We start from the raw sequence: 15983 nt of genomic DNA, 5'->3' as shown, positions 1-15983 counted from the left end.
TTACCTCTAGGTATTGCTTTAGCTGCATCCCATACTTTTCTTTTTTTAACTTTTTATTGACGGATAACATACATATGGAAAAGTACACAAATCAGAATCAACAATTTGATTATCAAAAACCGACTGTACTTACGAGCCACCACCCAAGTCAAGAAACAGACCAGTACCAGCATCACAGAATCCCCTTATACTCCTTCATAGGACCCTTTCCCTCTTCCCCAGAGGTTATGCCTGCTCTAATTATAACATTCTATGTTATATTTTCCCCAAAAGTTTTACTATGTAGCCCCTTTGATTCTGAAAGTATACTTGTTAATTCAAATGCATTTACGATTTGGGGGTGCTATCTTTTTATTGTTTATAATTTACTTCCATTGTAGAAATTATACTCATGGTTTTCATGAAATTGATTCTTTGTAATTTATTTATACTTCAGTTTATGTAAAATGCCCCATGTGTGTCTTTTCTTGGATGCAAAAGATATGTAACTTTTTGAACTAAAGATATGTAATCTTTAGTTCAAACCTATTAATTGTGGTGTTTATTTTACTGTCTTTTATACTAAATCTGTAAGGTTCACCACTATGATTGACAATTTCTCTTTGTAGTCTGGAATTTCTCCCATTATATCTTGTGGAACTGATGCTGTTAATTAAAAATGCATTTAGGATTATTATCTTTCTAGCAAATTATTCCTTTTTTATTAAATAATATTCCTCTTTACCCTGAATAGTGCTTTTTGCCTTAAAATATATTTTCTAAGATTAATATTATTACAGCAGGATTATCTTCATTAGTATTCCCCCTTTATATATTTCTACACTCTTCCTTTTCAAGTCTTTTGTGTCTTTGTCATGTTTTTGGTGTACCTTTAGTTGGATTTTGCTGTTTTGAACAATGTGAGAGTCTCTCTTTTTAAACAGGCAAGTTTTAATCCAATTATTGTAAGGAAGGTTATTGATCTATTTCAGTGGCTCTTAACTGTGGAAGATTTTATTCCCCAGGGGACATTCAGCAACATCTGAAGACATTATTGGTTGCCATGACTGGGGTGGTGCTGCAGGTATCTACTAGGTAGAAACCAGAGATGTGACTAAATATCCTACAATGCTCAGAACAACCCTCCACAACAAATGACCACTTGGCCCCAAATGGCAGTAGTGGCAGGGCTGAAAAATCCTGATCTATTTGGATTTAAATCTATCATCTTATTTTGTAGGGATTTTTTCCTTGGCAGGCTTTTTCTTTTCTTCATTTTTATTTCTTCTTTCTTGTCTTCAAGTGAATTGTCCACATTCTTTTTTTTATTTCCCCTGTACTGATTTGAAGTTCTGTGTTCTATTGCTATTTTTAGTAATTATTCTTTTACTTCTCATATGAATGTTTATTTACCTGAATATACCCAGTAAGTGTGGTGGTTTAAAAGCTACATAGACCAGAATTTCTGGGATCCTAATATGTTCATTTGATTTCTAAATAAAGACTAGAAAAAATAAAATACTCTTCAATAAATAAATCAAATAAAAATTGTTTCTATATTGTGGACCAGTTAAACAAGGTAGTTAGAAGTAGAACACAAAAGAAAAATACATATAGGATAAGCCTAGTGATGGACAGTTAGGGACAGATCTGAAGCAAAAAGGGCTAGATGGATCCTCATAAACACAGAAGCAAAGAAAGTGGGAAGAGGTAGAGGCTGAAAGGTTAAGTAATTCTGGGAACAACTCGTCGTGTTTGGACAAAAGGCACCATGTTATTCCTGTCAACTGGGACTAAAATTTTAGTAATTTAAAACAACCATACTGCTTTCATTTGTTAAATTTCAAGGTTGATTCTGGAAATCCTGCAGAATCGTGAAGGTTTTGTACATGTGATAGGATGGCTTGTGTTCTAAAAGTGAGCTTTGGATCTTTGCAGGTTAAGTTTAATAATTAATTTCAATGCCACTCTTACCTGCAAAGGCTTCCTAATTGCCTTAATCTTGTGTCTTTGATGGTTTCTAAGTGCTTCATGTCCTATTAGTTGAGAGTTATAATTTTAATTTATCATGTCTTATTAGTCAAAGCCCTGGTGATTATACAGTAATGAGAACCTGAAGAGAAAAGAAGTCCTTTTGGAATAAGTGGTTCTACTACCTGGCCCTCAGAATGATGCATCCACTTTCAACTAGAAAGCACTGTGGTATGCTGTGCTCTGTGGTCTCATACCATGTAATTGTGTATATTTCATATAGAAATTAGAAGTATTGCAGAGGTACGTACTCCATGGCTCCAGGGCCATGGTCTTAAGTGTCACTAAATTACAAACTGTCACCAGCTCTGTGGTTGCTATTGTTAGGCCCTCAGAGGAGAGTCCCAGTAGACCAGCTGGAGAAAGTGGTTTTCTAGCCCGCCATGGAAGCCAACTATTTTGCCTAATGTTCGACTGCAGCAGCCTGTTTCATCACTAGATGGTTGTGCTGGTTTGCTGAGGGGTTTACACCGTACTGTGCTCCCTGCACCTGCAGGAATTTCTTTTTTTTTTTTTTTTTTTTTTGTCTCCCATTCAGTGGGTTGTCTTTCTTTTTTTTCTTTTTTTAAATTATTTCTTTATTTTTTTTCCCATGTTCAGTATTAGTTATCTATTTTATACATATTAGTGTATATATGTCAATCCCAACCTCCCAATTCATCCCACCACCACCACTACCACCCCGCTTTCCCCGCTTGGTGTCCATACATTTGTTCTCTACATCTGTGTCTCTTTCTGCCTTGAAAACTGGTTCAGCTGTACCATTTTTCTAGATTCCACATATATGCATTAATATACGATATTTGTTTTTCTCTTTCTGACTTACTTCACTCTGTATGACAGTCTCTAGGTCCATCCACATCTCTACAAATGACCCAATTTCATTCCTTTTTATGGCTGAGTAATATTCCATTGTGTATATGTACCACAGCTTCTTTATCCATTCGTCTGTCGATGGGCATTTAGCTTGCTTCCATGACCTGGCTATTGTAAATAGTGCTACAATGAACATTAGGGTGCATGTGTCTTTTGGAATTATGGTTTTCTCTGGGTATATGCGTAGGGTGGGATTGCTGGGTCACATGGTAATTCTTAGTTCTTTAAAGAACCTCCATACTGTTCTCCATAGTAGCTGTATCCATTTACATTCCCACCAGCAGTGCAAGAGGCTTTTCTCCACACCCTCTCCAGCATTTGTTATTTGTAGATTTGCTGATGATGGCCATTTTAACCAGTGTGAGGTGATACCTCATTGTAGTTTTAATTTACATTTCTCTAATAATTAGTGATGTTGAGCAGCTTTTCATGTGCCTCTTGGCCATCTGTATGTCTTCTTTGGCGAGATATCTATTTAGGTCTTCTGCCCATTTTTTTTTTTTTTTTTTTTTTTTTAAGGATTTTCTTATTTATTTATTTATTTATTTTTGGCTGTGTTGGGTCTTCGGTTCGTGCGAGGGCTTTCTCCAGTTGCGGCAAGCGGGGGCCACTCTTCATCGCGGTGCGGGGACCGCTCTTCATCGCGGTGCGCGGGCCTTTCTCTATCGCGGCCCCTCCCGTCGCGGGGCACAGGCTCCAGACGCGCAGGCTCAGCAATTGTGGCTCACGGGCCCAGCTGCTCCGTGGCATGTGGGATCTTCCCAGACCAGGGCTCGAACCCGTGTCCCCTGCATTAGCAGGCAGATTCTCAACCACTGCGCCACCAGGGAAGCCCCCTGCCCATTTTTTGATTGGGTTGTTTGTTTTTTTAATATTGAGCTACATAAGCTGTTTATATATTTTGGAGATTAATCCTTTGTCTGTTGATTCCTTTGCAAATAATTTCTCCCATTCTGAGGGTTGTCTTTTCGTTTTGTTTATAGTTTCCTTTGCTGTGCAAAAGCTTTTAAGTTTCATTAGGTACCCATTTGTTTATCTTTGGTTTTATTTCCATTACTCTAGGAGGTGGGTCAAAAAGATCTTGCTGTGATTTATGTCAAAGAGTGTTCTTCCTATGTCTTCCTCGAAGAGTTTTATAGTGTCTGGGCTTATATTTAGGTCTTTAATCCATTTTGAGTTTATTTTTGTGTATGGTGTTAGGGAGTATTCTAATTTCATTCTTTTACATGTAGCTGTCCAGTTTTCCCAGCACAAGTTATTGGAGAAGCTGTCTTTTCTCCATTGTATATCCTTGCCTCCTTTGTCATAGATTAGTTGACAATAGGTGCGTGGGTTTATCTCTGAGCTTTCTATCCTGTTCCATTGATCTATATTTCTGTTTTTGTGCCAGTACAATATTGGCTTGATTACTGTCGCTTTGTAGTATAGTCTGAAGTCAGGGAGTCTGATTCCTCCAGCTCCATTTTTTTCCCTCAAGATAGCTTTGGCTATTCAGGGTCTTTTGTGTCTCCATAAAAATTTTAAGATTCTTTGTTCTAGTTCTGTAAAAAAAATGCCATTGGTAATTTCCTAAGGATTGCATTGAACCTGTAGATTGCTTTGGGTAATATAGTCATTTTCACAATATTGATTCTTCCAATCCAAGAAAATGGTATATCTCTCCGTCTGTTTGTGTCATCTTTGATTCCTTTCATCAGTGTCTTATTGTTTTCTTAGTACAGATCTTCTACCTCCTTAGGTAGGTTTATCCCTAGGTATTTTATGCTTTTTGTTGCAATGGTGAATGGGATTGTTTGCTTAATTTCTCTTTCTGATCTTTCATTGTTAGTATATAGCATTGCAAGTGATTTCTGTGTATTAATTTTGTATGTTGCAACTCTACCAAATTCATTGATTAGCTCTAGTAGTTTTCTGGTGACATCTTCAGGAATCTCTATGTATAGTATCATGCCATCTTCAAACAGTGACAGTTTCACTTCTTCTTTTTCAATTTGTATTCCTTTTATTTCTTTTTCTTCTCTGATTGCCGTGGCTAAAATTTCCAAAACTATGTTGAATAATAGTGGTGAGAGTGGACATCCTTGTCTTGTTTGTGATCTTATTTGAAATACTTTCAGTTTTTCACCATTGAGAATGATGTTTGCTGTGGGTTTGTCATATATGGCCTTTATTATGTTGAGGTAGGTTCCCTTTATGCCCACTTTCTGGAGAGTTTTTATCATAAATGGGTGTTGAATTTTGTCAAAAGCTTTTTCTGTATCTATTGAGATGATCATATGGTTTTTATTCCTTAATTTGTTAATGTGGTGTATCGCACAGATTGATTTGCATATATTGAAGAATCCTTGCATCTCTGCAATAAATCCCACTTGATCATGGTGTATGATCCTTTTAATGTGTTGTTGGATTCTGTTTGCTAGTATTTTGTTGAGGATTTTTGCATCTATATTCATCAGTGATATTGGTCTGTAGTTTTCTTTTTTTGTAGTATCTCTGTCTGGTTTTGTTATCAGGGTGATGGTGGCCTCATAGAATGAGTTTGGGAGTGTTCCTTCCTCTGAAATTTTTGGAAGAGTTTGAGAAGGATGGGTGTTAGGTCGTCTCTAAATGTTTGATAGAATTCACCTGTGAAGCCATCTGGTCCAGAACTTTTGTTTGCTGGAAGATTTTTAATCACAGTTTCAATTTCATTACTTGTGATTTGTCTGTTCATATTTTCTATTTCTTCCTGGTTCAGTCTTAGAAGCTTATGCCTTTCTAAGAATTTGTCCATTTCTTCCAGGTTGTCCATTTTATTGGCACAGAGTTGCTTGTAGCAGTCTCTTCTGATGCTTCATATTTCTGCAGTGTCCATTGTAATTTCTCCATTTCTAATTTTATTGATTTGAGCCCCCTCCCATTTTTTCTTCATGAGTCTGGCTAAAGGTTTGTCAATTTTGTTTATCTTCTCAAAGAAGCAGCTTTTAGTTTTACTGATCTTTGCTACTGTTTTCTTCGTTTCTATTTCATTTATTTCTGCTCTGATCTTTATAATTTCTTTCCATCTACTAACTTTGAGTGTTGTTTGTTCATCTTTCTCTAGTTCCTTTAGGTGTAAGGTTAGATTGTTTATTTGAGATTTTTCTTGTTTCTTGAGGTAGGATTGTATTGCTATAAACTTCCCTCTTAGAACTGCTTTTGCTGCATCCTATGGGTTTTGGATTGTTTTGTTTTCTTTGTCATTTGTCTCTAGGTATTTTTTTTATTTCCTCTTTGACTTCTTCAGTGATCTCTTGGTTTTTAGTAACATATTGTCTAACCTCCATGTGTTTGTGTTTTTAGTGTTTTTTCCCTGTAATTGATTTCTAATCTCATAGTGTTGTGATTGGAAAAGTTGCTTGATATGATTTCAATTTTCTTAAATTTACCAAGCCTTGATTTGTGACCCAAGATGTGATCTATCCTGGAAAATGTTCCATGTGTATTTGAGAAGAAAATGTAATCTGCTGTTATCGGATGGAATGTCCTAGAAATATCAATTAAATCTGTCTCATCTAATGTGTCATTTAAGGCTTGTGTTTCCTTATTAATTTTCTGTCTGGATGATCTGTCCATTGGTGTAAGTGAGGTGTTAAAGTCCCCCACTATTACTGTGTTACTGTCGATTTCCTCTTTTATAGCTGTTAGCATTTGCCTTCTGTATTGAGGTGCTCCTCTGTTGGGTGCATATATATTTATAATTGTTATATCTTCTTCTTGGATTGATCCCTTGATCATTATGTAGTGTCCTTCCTTGTCTCTTGTAACATTCTTTATTTTAAAGTCTTTTTTGCCTGATATGAGAATTGCTACTCCAGCTTTCTTTTGATTTCCATTTGCATGGAATATCTTTTTCCATCCCCTCACTTTCAGTCTGTATGTGTCCCTAGGTCTGAAGTGGATCTCTTGTAGACAACATATATATGTGTCTCGTTGTTATATCCATTCAGTGAGCCTGTGACTTTTGGTTGGAGCATTTAATCCATTCACGTTTAAGGTAATTATCAATATGTATGTTCCTATTACCATTTTCTTAATTGTTTTGGGTTTGTTTTTGTAGGTCCTTTTCTTCTCTTGTGTTTCCCACTTAAAGAAGTTCCTTTGGCATTTGTTGTAGAGCTGGTTTGGTGGTGCTGAATTCTCTTAACTCCTGCTTGTCTGTAAAGCTTTTGATTTCTCTGGTGAATGTGAATGAGATCCTTGCTGGGTAGAGTAATCTTGGTTGTAGGTTCTTCCCTTTCATCACTTTAAATATATCATGCCACTCCCTTCTGGCTTGTAGAGTTTCTGCTGAGAAATCAGCTGTTAACCTTATGGGAGTTCCCTTCTATGTTATTTGTCATTTTTTCCTTGTGGCTTTCAATAATTTTTCTTTGTCTTTAACTTTTATCAGTTTGATTACTATGTGTCTCAGCATGTTTCTCCTTGGATTTATCCTGCCTGGGACTCTCTGCACTTCCTGAACTTTAGTGGCTATTTCCTTTCCCATGTTAGGAAAGTTTTTGACTATAATCTCTTCAAATATTTTCTTGGGTCCTTTTTCTCTCTCTTCTCCTTCTGGGATCCCTATAATGTGAATGTCCATATGTTTAATGTTATCCCAGTGGTCTCTTAGGCTGTCTTCATTTCTTTTCATTCTTTTTTCTTTATTCGGTTCTGCAGCAGTCAATTCCACCTTTCTGTCTTCCAGGTCACTTATCTGTTCTTCTACCTCAGTTATTCTGCTATTGATTCCTTCTAGTGTATTTTTCATTTCAGTTATTGTATTGTTCATCTGTTTGTTTGTTCTTTAATTCTTCTAGGTGTTTGTTCTTTAATTCTTCAAGGTCTTTGTTAAACATTTCTTGCATCTTCTCTAATCTTTGCCTCCATTCTTTTTCCGAGGTCCTGGATCATCTTCACTATCATTATTCTGAATTCTTTTTCTGGAAGGTTGCCTATCTCCACTTCATTTAGTTGTTTTTCTGGGGTTTTATCTTGTTCCTTCATCTGGTACACAGTCCTCTGCCTTTTCATTTTGTCTGTCTTTCTGTGAATGTGGTTTTTGTTCCACAGGCTGCAGAACTGTAGTTCTTCTTGCTTCTGCTGTCTGCCCTCTCTATCTGCAGGAATTTCAATGCTAATTCTTACTACATGTTATAACCAGAGTAAGGGTCCTAGGAAGGATCCTAAGCCTCATGCGAGATGCAAGCCCATTTCTTATAAATATTCCAGGGGGGTTGAGGGCAATGTGTTCTGTTTATTAGGGCATAAAGTTGTACCAGTGTCAATTTATTCATATATTATTTATATGGTAAAAAATATTTATACCAGAATTTTTAATTTGCTTTATCTGTCACAGACTGACAGTTGTGTTATTTCCTATCACTAATATGTTTTTCTGCTTTTTCTTCTGCCTTCAGCAGTGATGGTTTGATGTATTTTTATGCTATTGTCTAACACATATAGGTTTATTTTATTGTGTTTTTATTATTGGGTTTGTATTTTAATTAATATAACTTGAACTATTTCATCCCATTTAATTATATTTGCCTTGCATTCTAATATATCCAATGTTACTCTTATCATGTCAGGTGTTTGTTTTTGCTCACATTTGATTGATATATCTCTGCATCCTTTCATTTTTAACTTCTCTGTCATTTGTTTTAGCTTTGCCTTTTGTTAAGTGGTTTGAATTCATTTTCTGATCCAATTTTAAATTCACTATTTTTTAATTAGGTTGGGTAGGGGGAGATTAAATATATTTACATTTGTGGTAATGTAAAAAGCTAATGGTAAATGTAGAGATTTTTTAATTATCAAATACATTTATTTAATATCAAAGTCAAAGCAACTTTAATTAAAGCGTATTTTTAAATTGTGTTTCCAGGATCTTTTGAGACTTATCTTAACCCACCTGAACAGGAAGCTTATTCTAAAATAAAGGAGGATGATCAACTCATGACAACAGAAATGGTGCCCACAAGCCATAATTTTTGGCATCCAGAATTAAGTTCTTTCCATAAGCTAATTCTTATTAAATGCTGTAAAGAAGAAAAGGTAGGAGATTTTTTCATTAAAGAACTGTGTTATAATTACTTCTACTAAAACTCACCAGCCAGTTATGATTCATGGACTGAATTAGATTTGTTTAGAGAGTAGCAATGGCCAAGTTTGGGAGGTCGTTTGTGACTCTGTGTTTTTAATAAGAAATAGAGACTTTGTGTTATTAACAGAACACAATGTTTTATACACAAAATGATGAAAGAAAAGGTTGGAAAGCCAGCCAGCAACCTGGTGGTCCTTCCCTGGTGTGTGTCATGGGGAACTTGTGCTCTCTGCTAGGGAGAGCAGGGATCTGCTGGACAGCGTTAGCAGGGGATTGATGGGCCTTTCAGATCTTGGCAGCAATGGGAAGAAGGCATTTGAAGAGAAAAACACCATAGTTACCAAGACCAGTTTGAAGATGCTTGATGTAGTTTATATAAGAAATTACAATAGTCTGCATAAAAAAAGAACAAAATAATGCCATTTGCTGCAAGATGGATAGACCTAGAGATTATCATACTAAGTGAGGTCAGACAAAGACATATATCATATGATATTGCTTATATGTGGAATCTAATTTTTAAAATGATACAAATGAACTTATTTACAAAACAGAAAAACTCACAGATCTTGAAATCAAACTTATGGTTACCAAAGAGGAAACGTGGGGGTAAGTGATAAATTAGGAGATTGGGATTAATATATACACACTACTATATATAAAATGTATAACTAGCAAGGACCTGGTGTATAGCACAGGGAACTCTACTCAATATTCTGTAATAACCTATATTAGAAAAGAATCTGAAAAAGAATGGATATATAGAGAGAGAGATAGGTATATATATACATATATATATGTATGTATATATGTCACTTTGCTGTACACCTGAAACTAACACAACATTGTAAATCAACTATGCTCCAATAGAATTTTTTTTTAAATTATGGCAGCCTGAATTAAGATAGAGGTAGTAGATTAAAGAGATGGATGGGGATGTGGAGATGCGGCAATTGTGTTGCTCCTAGTTTCTGCGTGGGTGCCAAAGGGGATAGTTGTATCAACAACTAAGCAAATGTGAAAGGAAAAACATGTCAGAGGAAGATGTCACTGAGTCTGCAGTGTCCACCAGTATCAGAGTGTATAGAAGTCTGGAGACCAATTAATATATGGTTATAAAACTCTAGAGAGACATATGGCTTAGAAATAGAGATTGGGGAATCATCAGCATTGAGTTGGAAAGTAAGACCACAGGAGTTGTTAAAATGGTAGAGGAATAATAGAATAAGAGGACAAGTGGGCAAAGGATGAAACCCTGACAAGCACCAACTTTGAAAGGGCAGAGAGAAAGGATGAAGAACCCATGAGAAGGAAGAGGCAGAGGGGCAAGAAGAACACCAGGAGAAAGAAGTGACATGGAAACCAAAGAAGTATAGAGTTTCAGTACAGCAAGTTATCAACAGAATGAATGAATGGAGGATGTTCCTATGAGAAATGAGAGAAAGAAAACTCACTGGAGAAAGCCTAAGCATAGTTGGGAAATATTGAAGCTATGCTGTAGGATTTTCTGCCATCTCTGTAGGAACACTGAAAGGCTATGGGGTCAACCTGGGCTACCAATAATTACAATAGATGAATAGAGGATAAAAAGCCATTGAGACTGTTGGTAAAAGTAGTTCTATAAACGGGGAGAGATCTAAGAAAGAGCTTATAGACTGGGAGAAGAGGAAAAACCTTGAAAGTTTCTTTGGAAGCAAATGTAGTTGGACTAGAGGAGTAGCACAGCTAGAAGGACGGGAGAGGTTGTGATCAAAGTTGAACTTAAAATTTCTGATGAGCAGTTCTAAGTGATGACAATGTCCTGAGGGTGGCCATGGGTGTGGGTGACTGAGAAAGTGAGGAGATGATGTGCATTAGAGTTAGAGGTCAAGGAACTGTGAGGTTAGGATGTGGGATGGCCTTATGGACCCTGAACCTAGGTTGTGTCACCCCAGATGGTGAGACACAGTTGATAAATCACTGGAACAGACATGAATGAAGAGGAAAGCTATGAGCAGATGGAAAGTCTTCAGTGAATATGGGACAGTGGCTACCAGGTTGGATGCTGACAAGAATGAAGGATGACTAAGTGGCAGGTGCCCCAAAGAAGAAGGAGTTTTAAAGATTAAGACATGGACTAGAAAATTCTAGACTATAGGAAATTGTTGTTGTTTCAGGTTCTGTGTCTCTATGTATGAGCTAAGGTTCTTTAGGTTACAACCATAGAGAGTAAACTTAATAAGTTTAAGAAAAAAAGGATTTATTAAAATTAAAAGACACTGGGGGGTAGCTCATTAAATTCAAGGAAAAGCCAATTAATCACTCTTCAGGAAGAGTAATAACCTGGGCAGTTCAATGAACATAGCTCTGTAGTATTGCAATTATCAGCACTCAGCTCTCAACTATAAACTTTTCCTCTAGTTTCAAATTCTTAAGAGAGAGATTCTGATTGGTCCAGCTTGACTTAAGTTTTACCCCTGGTCCAGTTAGCTATGGATAGGGAAATTGCATCATACAGTAGAAATATGACTACTGGAAGATTTCCTAGAGAAGAGATGTTTGTCGGCTATGTCCATGCAAGATCCCACCTGCTGTGAGGCCTTGCCTCCCAGCCAGCATTCCCATTTCTCTGGTCCAGAGAAGACCAGCTCGGGAAAGACCTGAGAGTCACCTTCCAATATTTGAAGATTGGTAACTTTCCCTCAGCTTCTGTTCATAGAACATTTAACAAATACCTTGGTGAGTAATTATTGTATTCTAGGCACTGAGGCTACAATTGTGAAAAAGAAAAAATTCAAAGCCCATACTCCCAGGGGATTACATTCTAGTGGGAGAGAGGGAAAATAAAAGAATAAAATATTTTCCATTTGCAAAAAGTTCTTGGAAGGACATGAATGGGAAGTTTCAGTAAAAGTAATAGAGTGAAAGCCAGTTTAGGGTGGGAACCAAGGAGGACCTCTTTGAAGGGGTGATATTCTCAACTTCTCATATAAATGATTTCCTGTGTCATACCAACATCCAATCTGGTGGGGAGGTAAGGGGTGAGCAGCAGCTAGACGTGGAGTAGTGCCCTGGCTGGGAAAGCCTAGCAGGGACTGGAGGGGGGGCCTACTGTGAGAAGAGGGTCCCAGAGAAGGGCCCAGAAGAGCTCAGAGACAGGCCTTCAGGCTGTGGTCAGAGCTGCTGCTCATGGGAGCAAATATGAAATAAATAGAATGGGAAATGGAATCGAGCCCTGAACTGGAAGTGAGCGGAGTCACTCCCCTTGGGCACCACCTAGGCTTTGATAGGAGCAGCAAAGGGGTTTCACAAGGGATACTTGCCCACCCTTCCCAGTCACAGGCTACAGGTCAGCCTGAGGGCAGGGATTCTTTTTTGTCACTTGGACCCTTTGAAGAATATGATGAAAGTTGCAAGCCTTCTTAGAAAATGTATGAATGCTCTCCCACATATGATTTTATAATTCTAGGTTAAGAATTCCGATCTTAATTTATGATAAAAGTCCTGCAGAAAGTAGGCATAGAGGGAACTTTCCTCAACATAATAAAGGCCATATATGACAAACCCACAGCCAACATTGTCCTCAATGGTGAAAAACTGAAACCATTTCCACTAAGATCAGGAACAAGACAAGGTTGCCCACTCTCACCACTATTATTCAACATAGTTTTGGAAGCGTTAGCCACAGCAATCAGAGAAGAAAAAGAAATAAAAGGAATCCAAATCGGAAAAGAAGAAGTAAAGCTGTCACTGTTTGCAGATGACATAATACTATACACAGAGAATCCTAAAGATGCTACCAGAAAACTACTAGAGCTAATCAATGAATTTGGTAAAGTAGCAGGATACAAAATTAATGCACAGAAATGTCTTGCATTCCTATACACTAATGATGAAAAATCTGAAAGTTAAATTAAGAAAACACTCCCATTTACCATTGCAACAAAAAGAATAAAATATCTAGGAATAAACCTACCTAAGGAGACAAAAGACCTGTATGCAGAAAATTATAAAACACTGATGAAAGAAATTAAAGATGATACAAATAGATGGAGAGATATACCATGTTCTTGGATTGGAAGAATCAACATTGTGAAAATGACTCAAGTACCCAAAGCAATCTACAGATTCAATGCAATCCCTATCAAACTACCATTGGCATTTTTCACAGAACTAGAACAAAAAATTTCACAATTTGTGTGGAAACACAAAAGACCCCGAATAGCCAAAGCAATCTTGAGAACAAAAAATGGAGCTGGAGGAATCAGGCTCCCTGACTTCAGACTATACTACAAAGCTACAGTAATCAAGACAGTATGGTACTGGCACAAAAACAGAAACATAGATCAATGGAACAGGATAGAAAGCCCAGAGATAAACCCACGCACATATGGTCACCTTATCTTTGATAAAGGAGGCAAGCATATACAGTGGAGAAAAGACAGCCTCTTCAATAAGTGGTGCTGGGAAAACTGGATAGCTACATGTAAAAGTATGAAATTAGAACACTCCCTGACACCACACACAAAAATAAACTCAAAATGGATTAAAGACCTAAGTGTAAGGCCAAACACTATCAAACTCTTAGAGGAAAACATAGGCAGAACACTCTATGACATAAATCACAGCAAGATCCTTTTTGACCCAGCTCCTAAAGAAATGGAAATAAAAACACAAATAAACAAATGGGACCTAATGAAACTTAAAAGCTTTTGCACAGCAAAGGAAACCATAAACAAGACCAAAAGACAACCCTCAGAATGGGAGAAAATATTTGCAAGTGAAGCAACTGACAAAGGATTAATCTCCAAGATTTACAAGCAGCTCATGCAGCTCAATAACAAAAAAACAAACAACCCAATCCAAAAATGGGCAGAAGACCTAAATAGACATTTCTCCAAAGAAGATATACAGATTGCCAACAGACACATGAAAGAATGCTCAACATCATTAATCATTAGAGAAATGCAAATCAAAACTACAATGAGATATCATCTCACACCGGTCAGAATGGCCATCATCAAAAAATCTAGAAACAATAAATGCTGGAGAGGGTGTGGAGAAAAGGGAACACTCTTGCACTGTTGGTGGGAATGTAAATTGATACAGCCACTATGGAGAACAGTATGGAGGTTTCTTAAAAAACTAAAAATAGAACTACCATACGACCCAGCAATCCCACTACTGGGCATATACCCTGAGAAAACCATAATTCAAAAAGAGTCATGTACCAAAATGTTCATTGCAGCTCTATTTACAATAACCAGGACATGGAAGCAACCTAAGTGTCCATCATTGGATGAATGGATAAAGAAGATGTGGCACATATATACAATGGAATATTACTCAGCCATAAAAAGAAATGAAATGGAGGTATTTGTAGTGAGGTGGATGGAGTTAGAGTCTGTCATACAGAGTGAAGTAAGTCAGAAAGAGAAAAACAAATACAGTATGCTAACACATATATATGGAATCTAAGGAAAAAAGGGGGGAAAAAAAGGGTCATGAAGAACCTAGTGGCAAGACGAGAATAAAGACACAGACCTACTAGAGAATGGACTTGAGGATATGGGGAGGGGGTGGGGTAAGATGTGACAGGGTGAGAGAGTGGCATGGACATATATACACTACCAAATGTAAAATAGCTAGTGGGAAGCAGCCGCATAGCACAGGGAGATCAGCTCGGTGCTTTGTGACCGCCTGGAAGGGTGGGATGGGGAAGGGGGGAGGGGGGGAGATGCAGGAGGGAGGAGATGTGGGAACGTATGTATATGTATGACTGATTCACTTTGTTATGAAGCAGAAACTGGCGCACCATTGTAAAGCAATTATACTCCAATAAAGATGTTTTTTAAAAAAAGAATTCCGATCTTAGGAAATGAAGTTCGTTCTCTCTCTTTCTCTCTCTCTCTCTCTCACACACACACACACACACTTTTTTTTTTTTTAACCTTTTCATCCTCTGCACCCATTTTCCCCTCTCTGGCAACCACATATCTGTTCTCTGTATCTAGGAGTTTGTGGTTATTGCTGCTGTTCTTAAGACTACACATATAAGAGAGGTAATATATTTATTTTTCTCTGTCTGACTTATTTCACTCAGTATAATGCCCTCAAGGGCCATTCATGTTGTTGCAAATGGAAAGATTTCATTCTTTTTCATGCCTGAATAATATTCTATTGTGTGTATGTATGTATGTATGTATGTATGTATATATATATATATATATATATATATATATATATATATATATATACACCACATTTTCTTTATTCATTTATCCATTGATGGACACAGGTTTTTTCCATGACCTAGCTATTGTAAATAGTGCTGTAGTTAACATGGGGTGCATATATCTTTTCAAGTTAGTGTTTCCATTTTAGGATAAAGATCCAGAATTGTGAGTGCTGGATCATACAGTAGTGCTATTTTTAATTTTTTGCAGACCTAGACACTGTTTTCCATAGTGGCTGCACCAATTTACATTCCCACCAACAGTGCCCAAGGGTTCCCTTTTCTCAACATCCTCACCAACACTTATTTCTTGTCTTTTTGATAATAGTCATTTTTAGCAGGTATGAAATGATATCTCATTGTGGTTTTGATTTGCATTTCCCTGATGATTAATGATGCTGAGCACCTTTTTCATGTACCTGTTGGCCATCTGTATGTCTTTTTTGGAAAAATGCCTATTCAAATCTTCTGCCTATTTTTTAATTGGATTGTTTGGGGGCTTTTTGCTATTGAGTTGCATGAGTTATTTGTATATTTTGTATATTAGCCACTTATCTAAGATTTGCAAATATTTTCTACTATTCAGTAGGTTGTCTTTTCATCTTGTTGATAGTTTCTTTTGCAGTGCATAAGCTTTTTAGTATGATGTAGCCCCACTTATTTATTTTGACTTTTGTTGCTTTTGCTTTTGGTGTCAGATTCAAAAAATCATTACCAAGACCTGTGTCAAGGAACTTACTGCGTATGTTTTCTTCTAGGAATTTTATGGCTTCAAGT

The 15983-nt window shown here is 37.0% G+C and overlaps 1 protein-coding gene across 1 annotated transcript in view; it reads left to right on the top strand.

The window, feature by feature from the left end:
• DNAH6 (dynein axonemal heavy chain 6) overlaps nt 1-15983 on the top strand; it is a 304153-nt gene that overhangs the window by 236280 nt on the left and 51890 nt on the right. The window contains exon 62 of the mRNA XM_057558258.1: nt 8774-8943. Within this exon, the coding sequence (XP_057414241.1) occupies nt 8774-8943 (170 nt within the window). The remainder of the gene's footprint in view (nt 1-8773; nt 8944-15983) is intronic.

This window comes from Balaenoptera acutorostrata, chromosome 12 (genome assembly GCF_949987535.1).
Source record: "Balaenoptera acutorostrata chromosome 12, mBalAcu1.1, whole genome shotgun sequence".
Taxonomy (NCBI): Eukaryota; Metazoa; Chordata; class Mammalia; order Artiodactyla; family Balaenopteridae; genus Balaenoptera; species Balaenoptera acutorostrata.
This window is presented reverse-complemented; position numbering and strand designations above follow the sequence as displayed.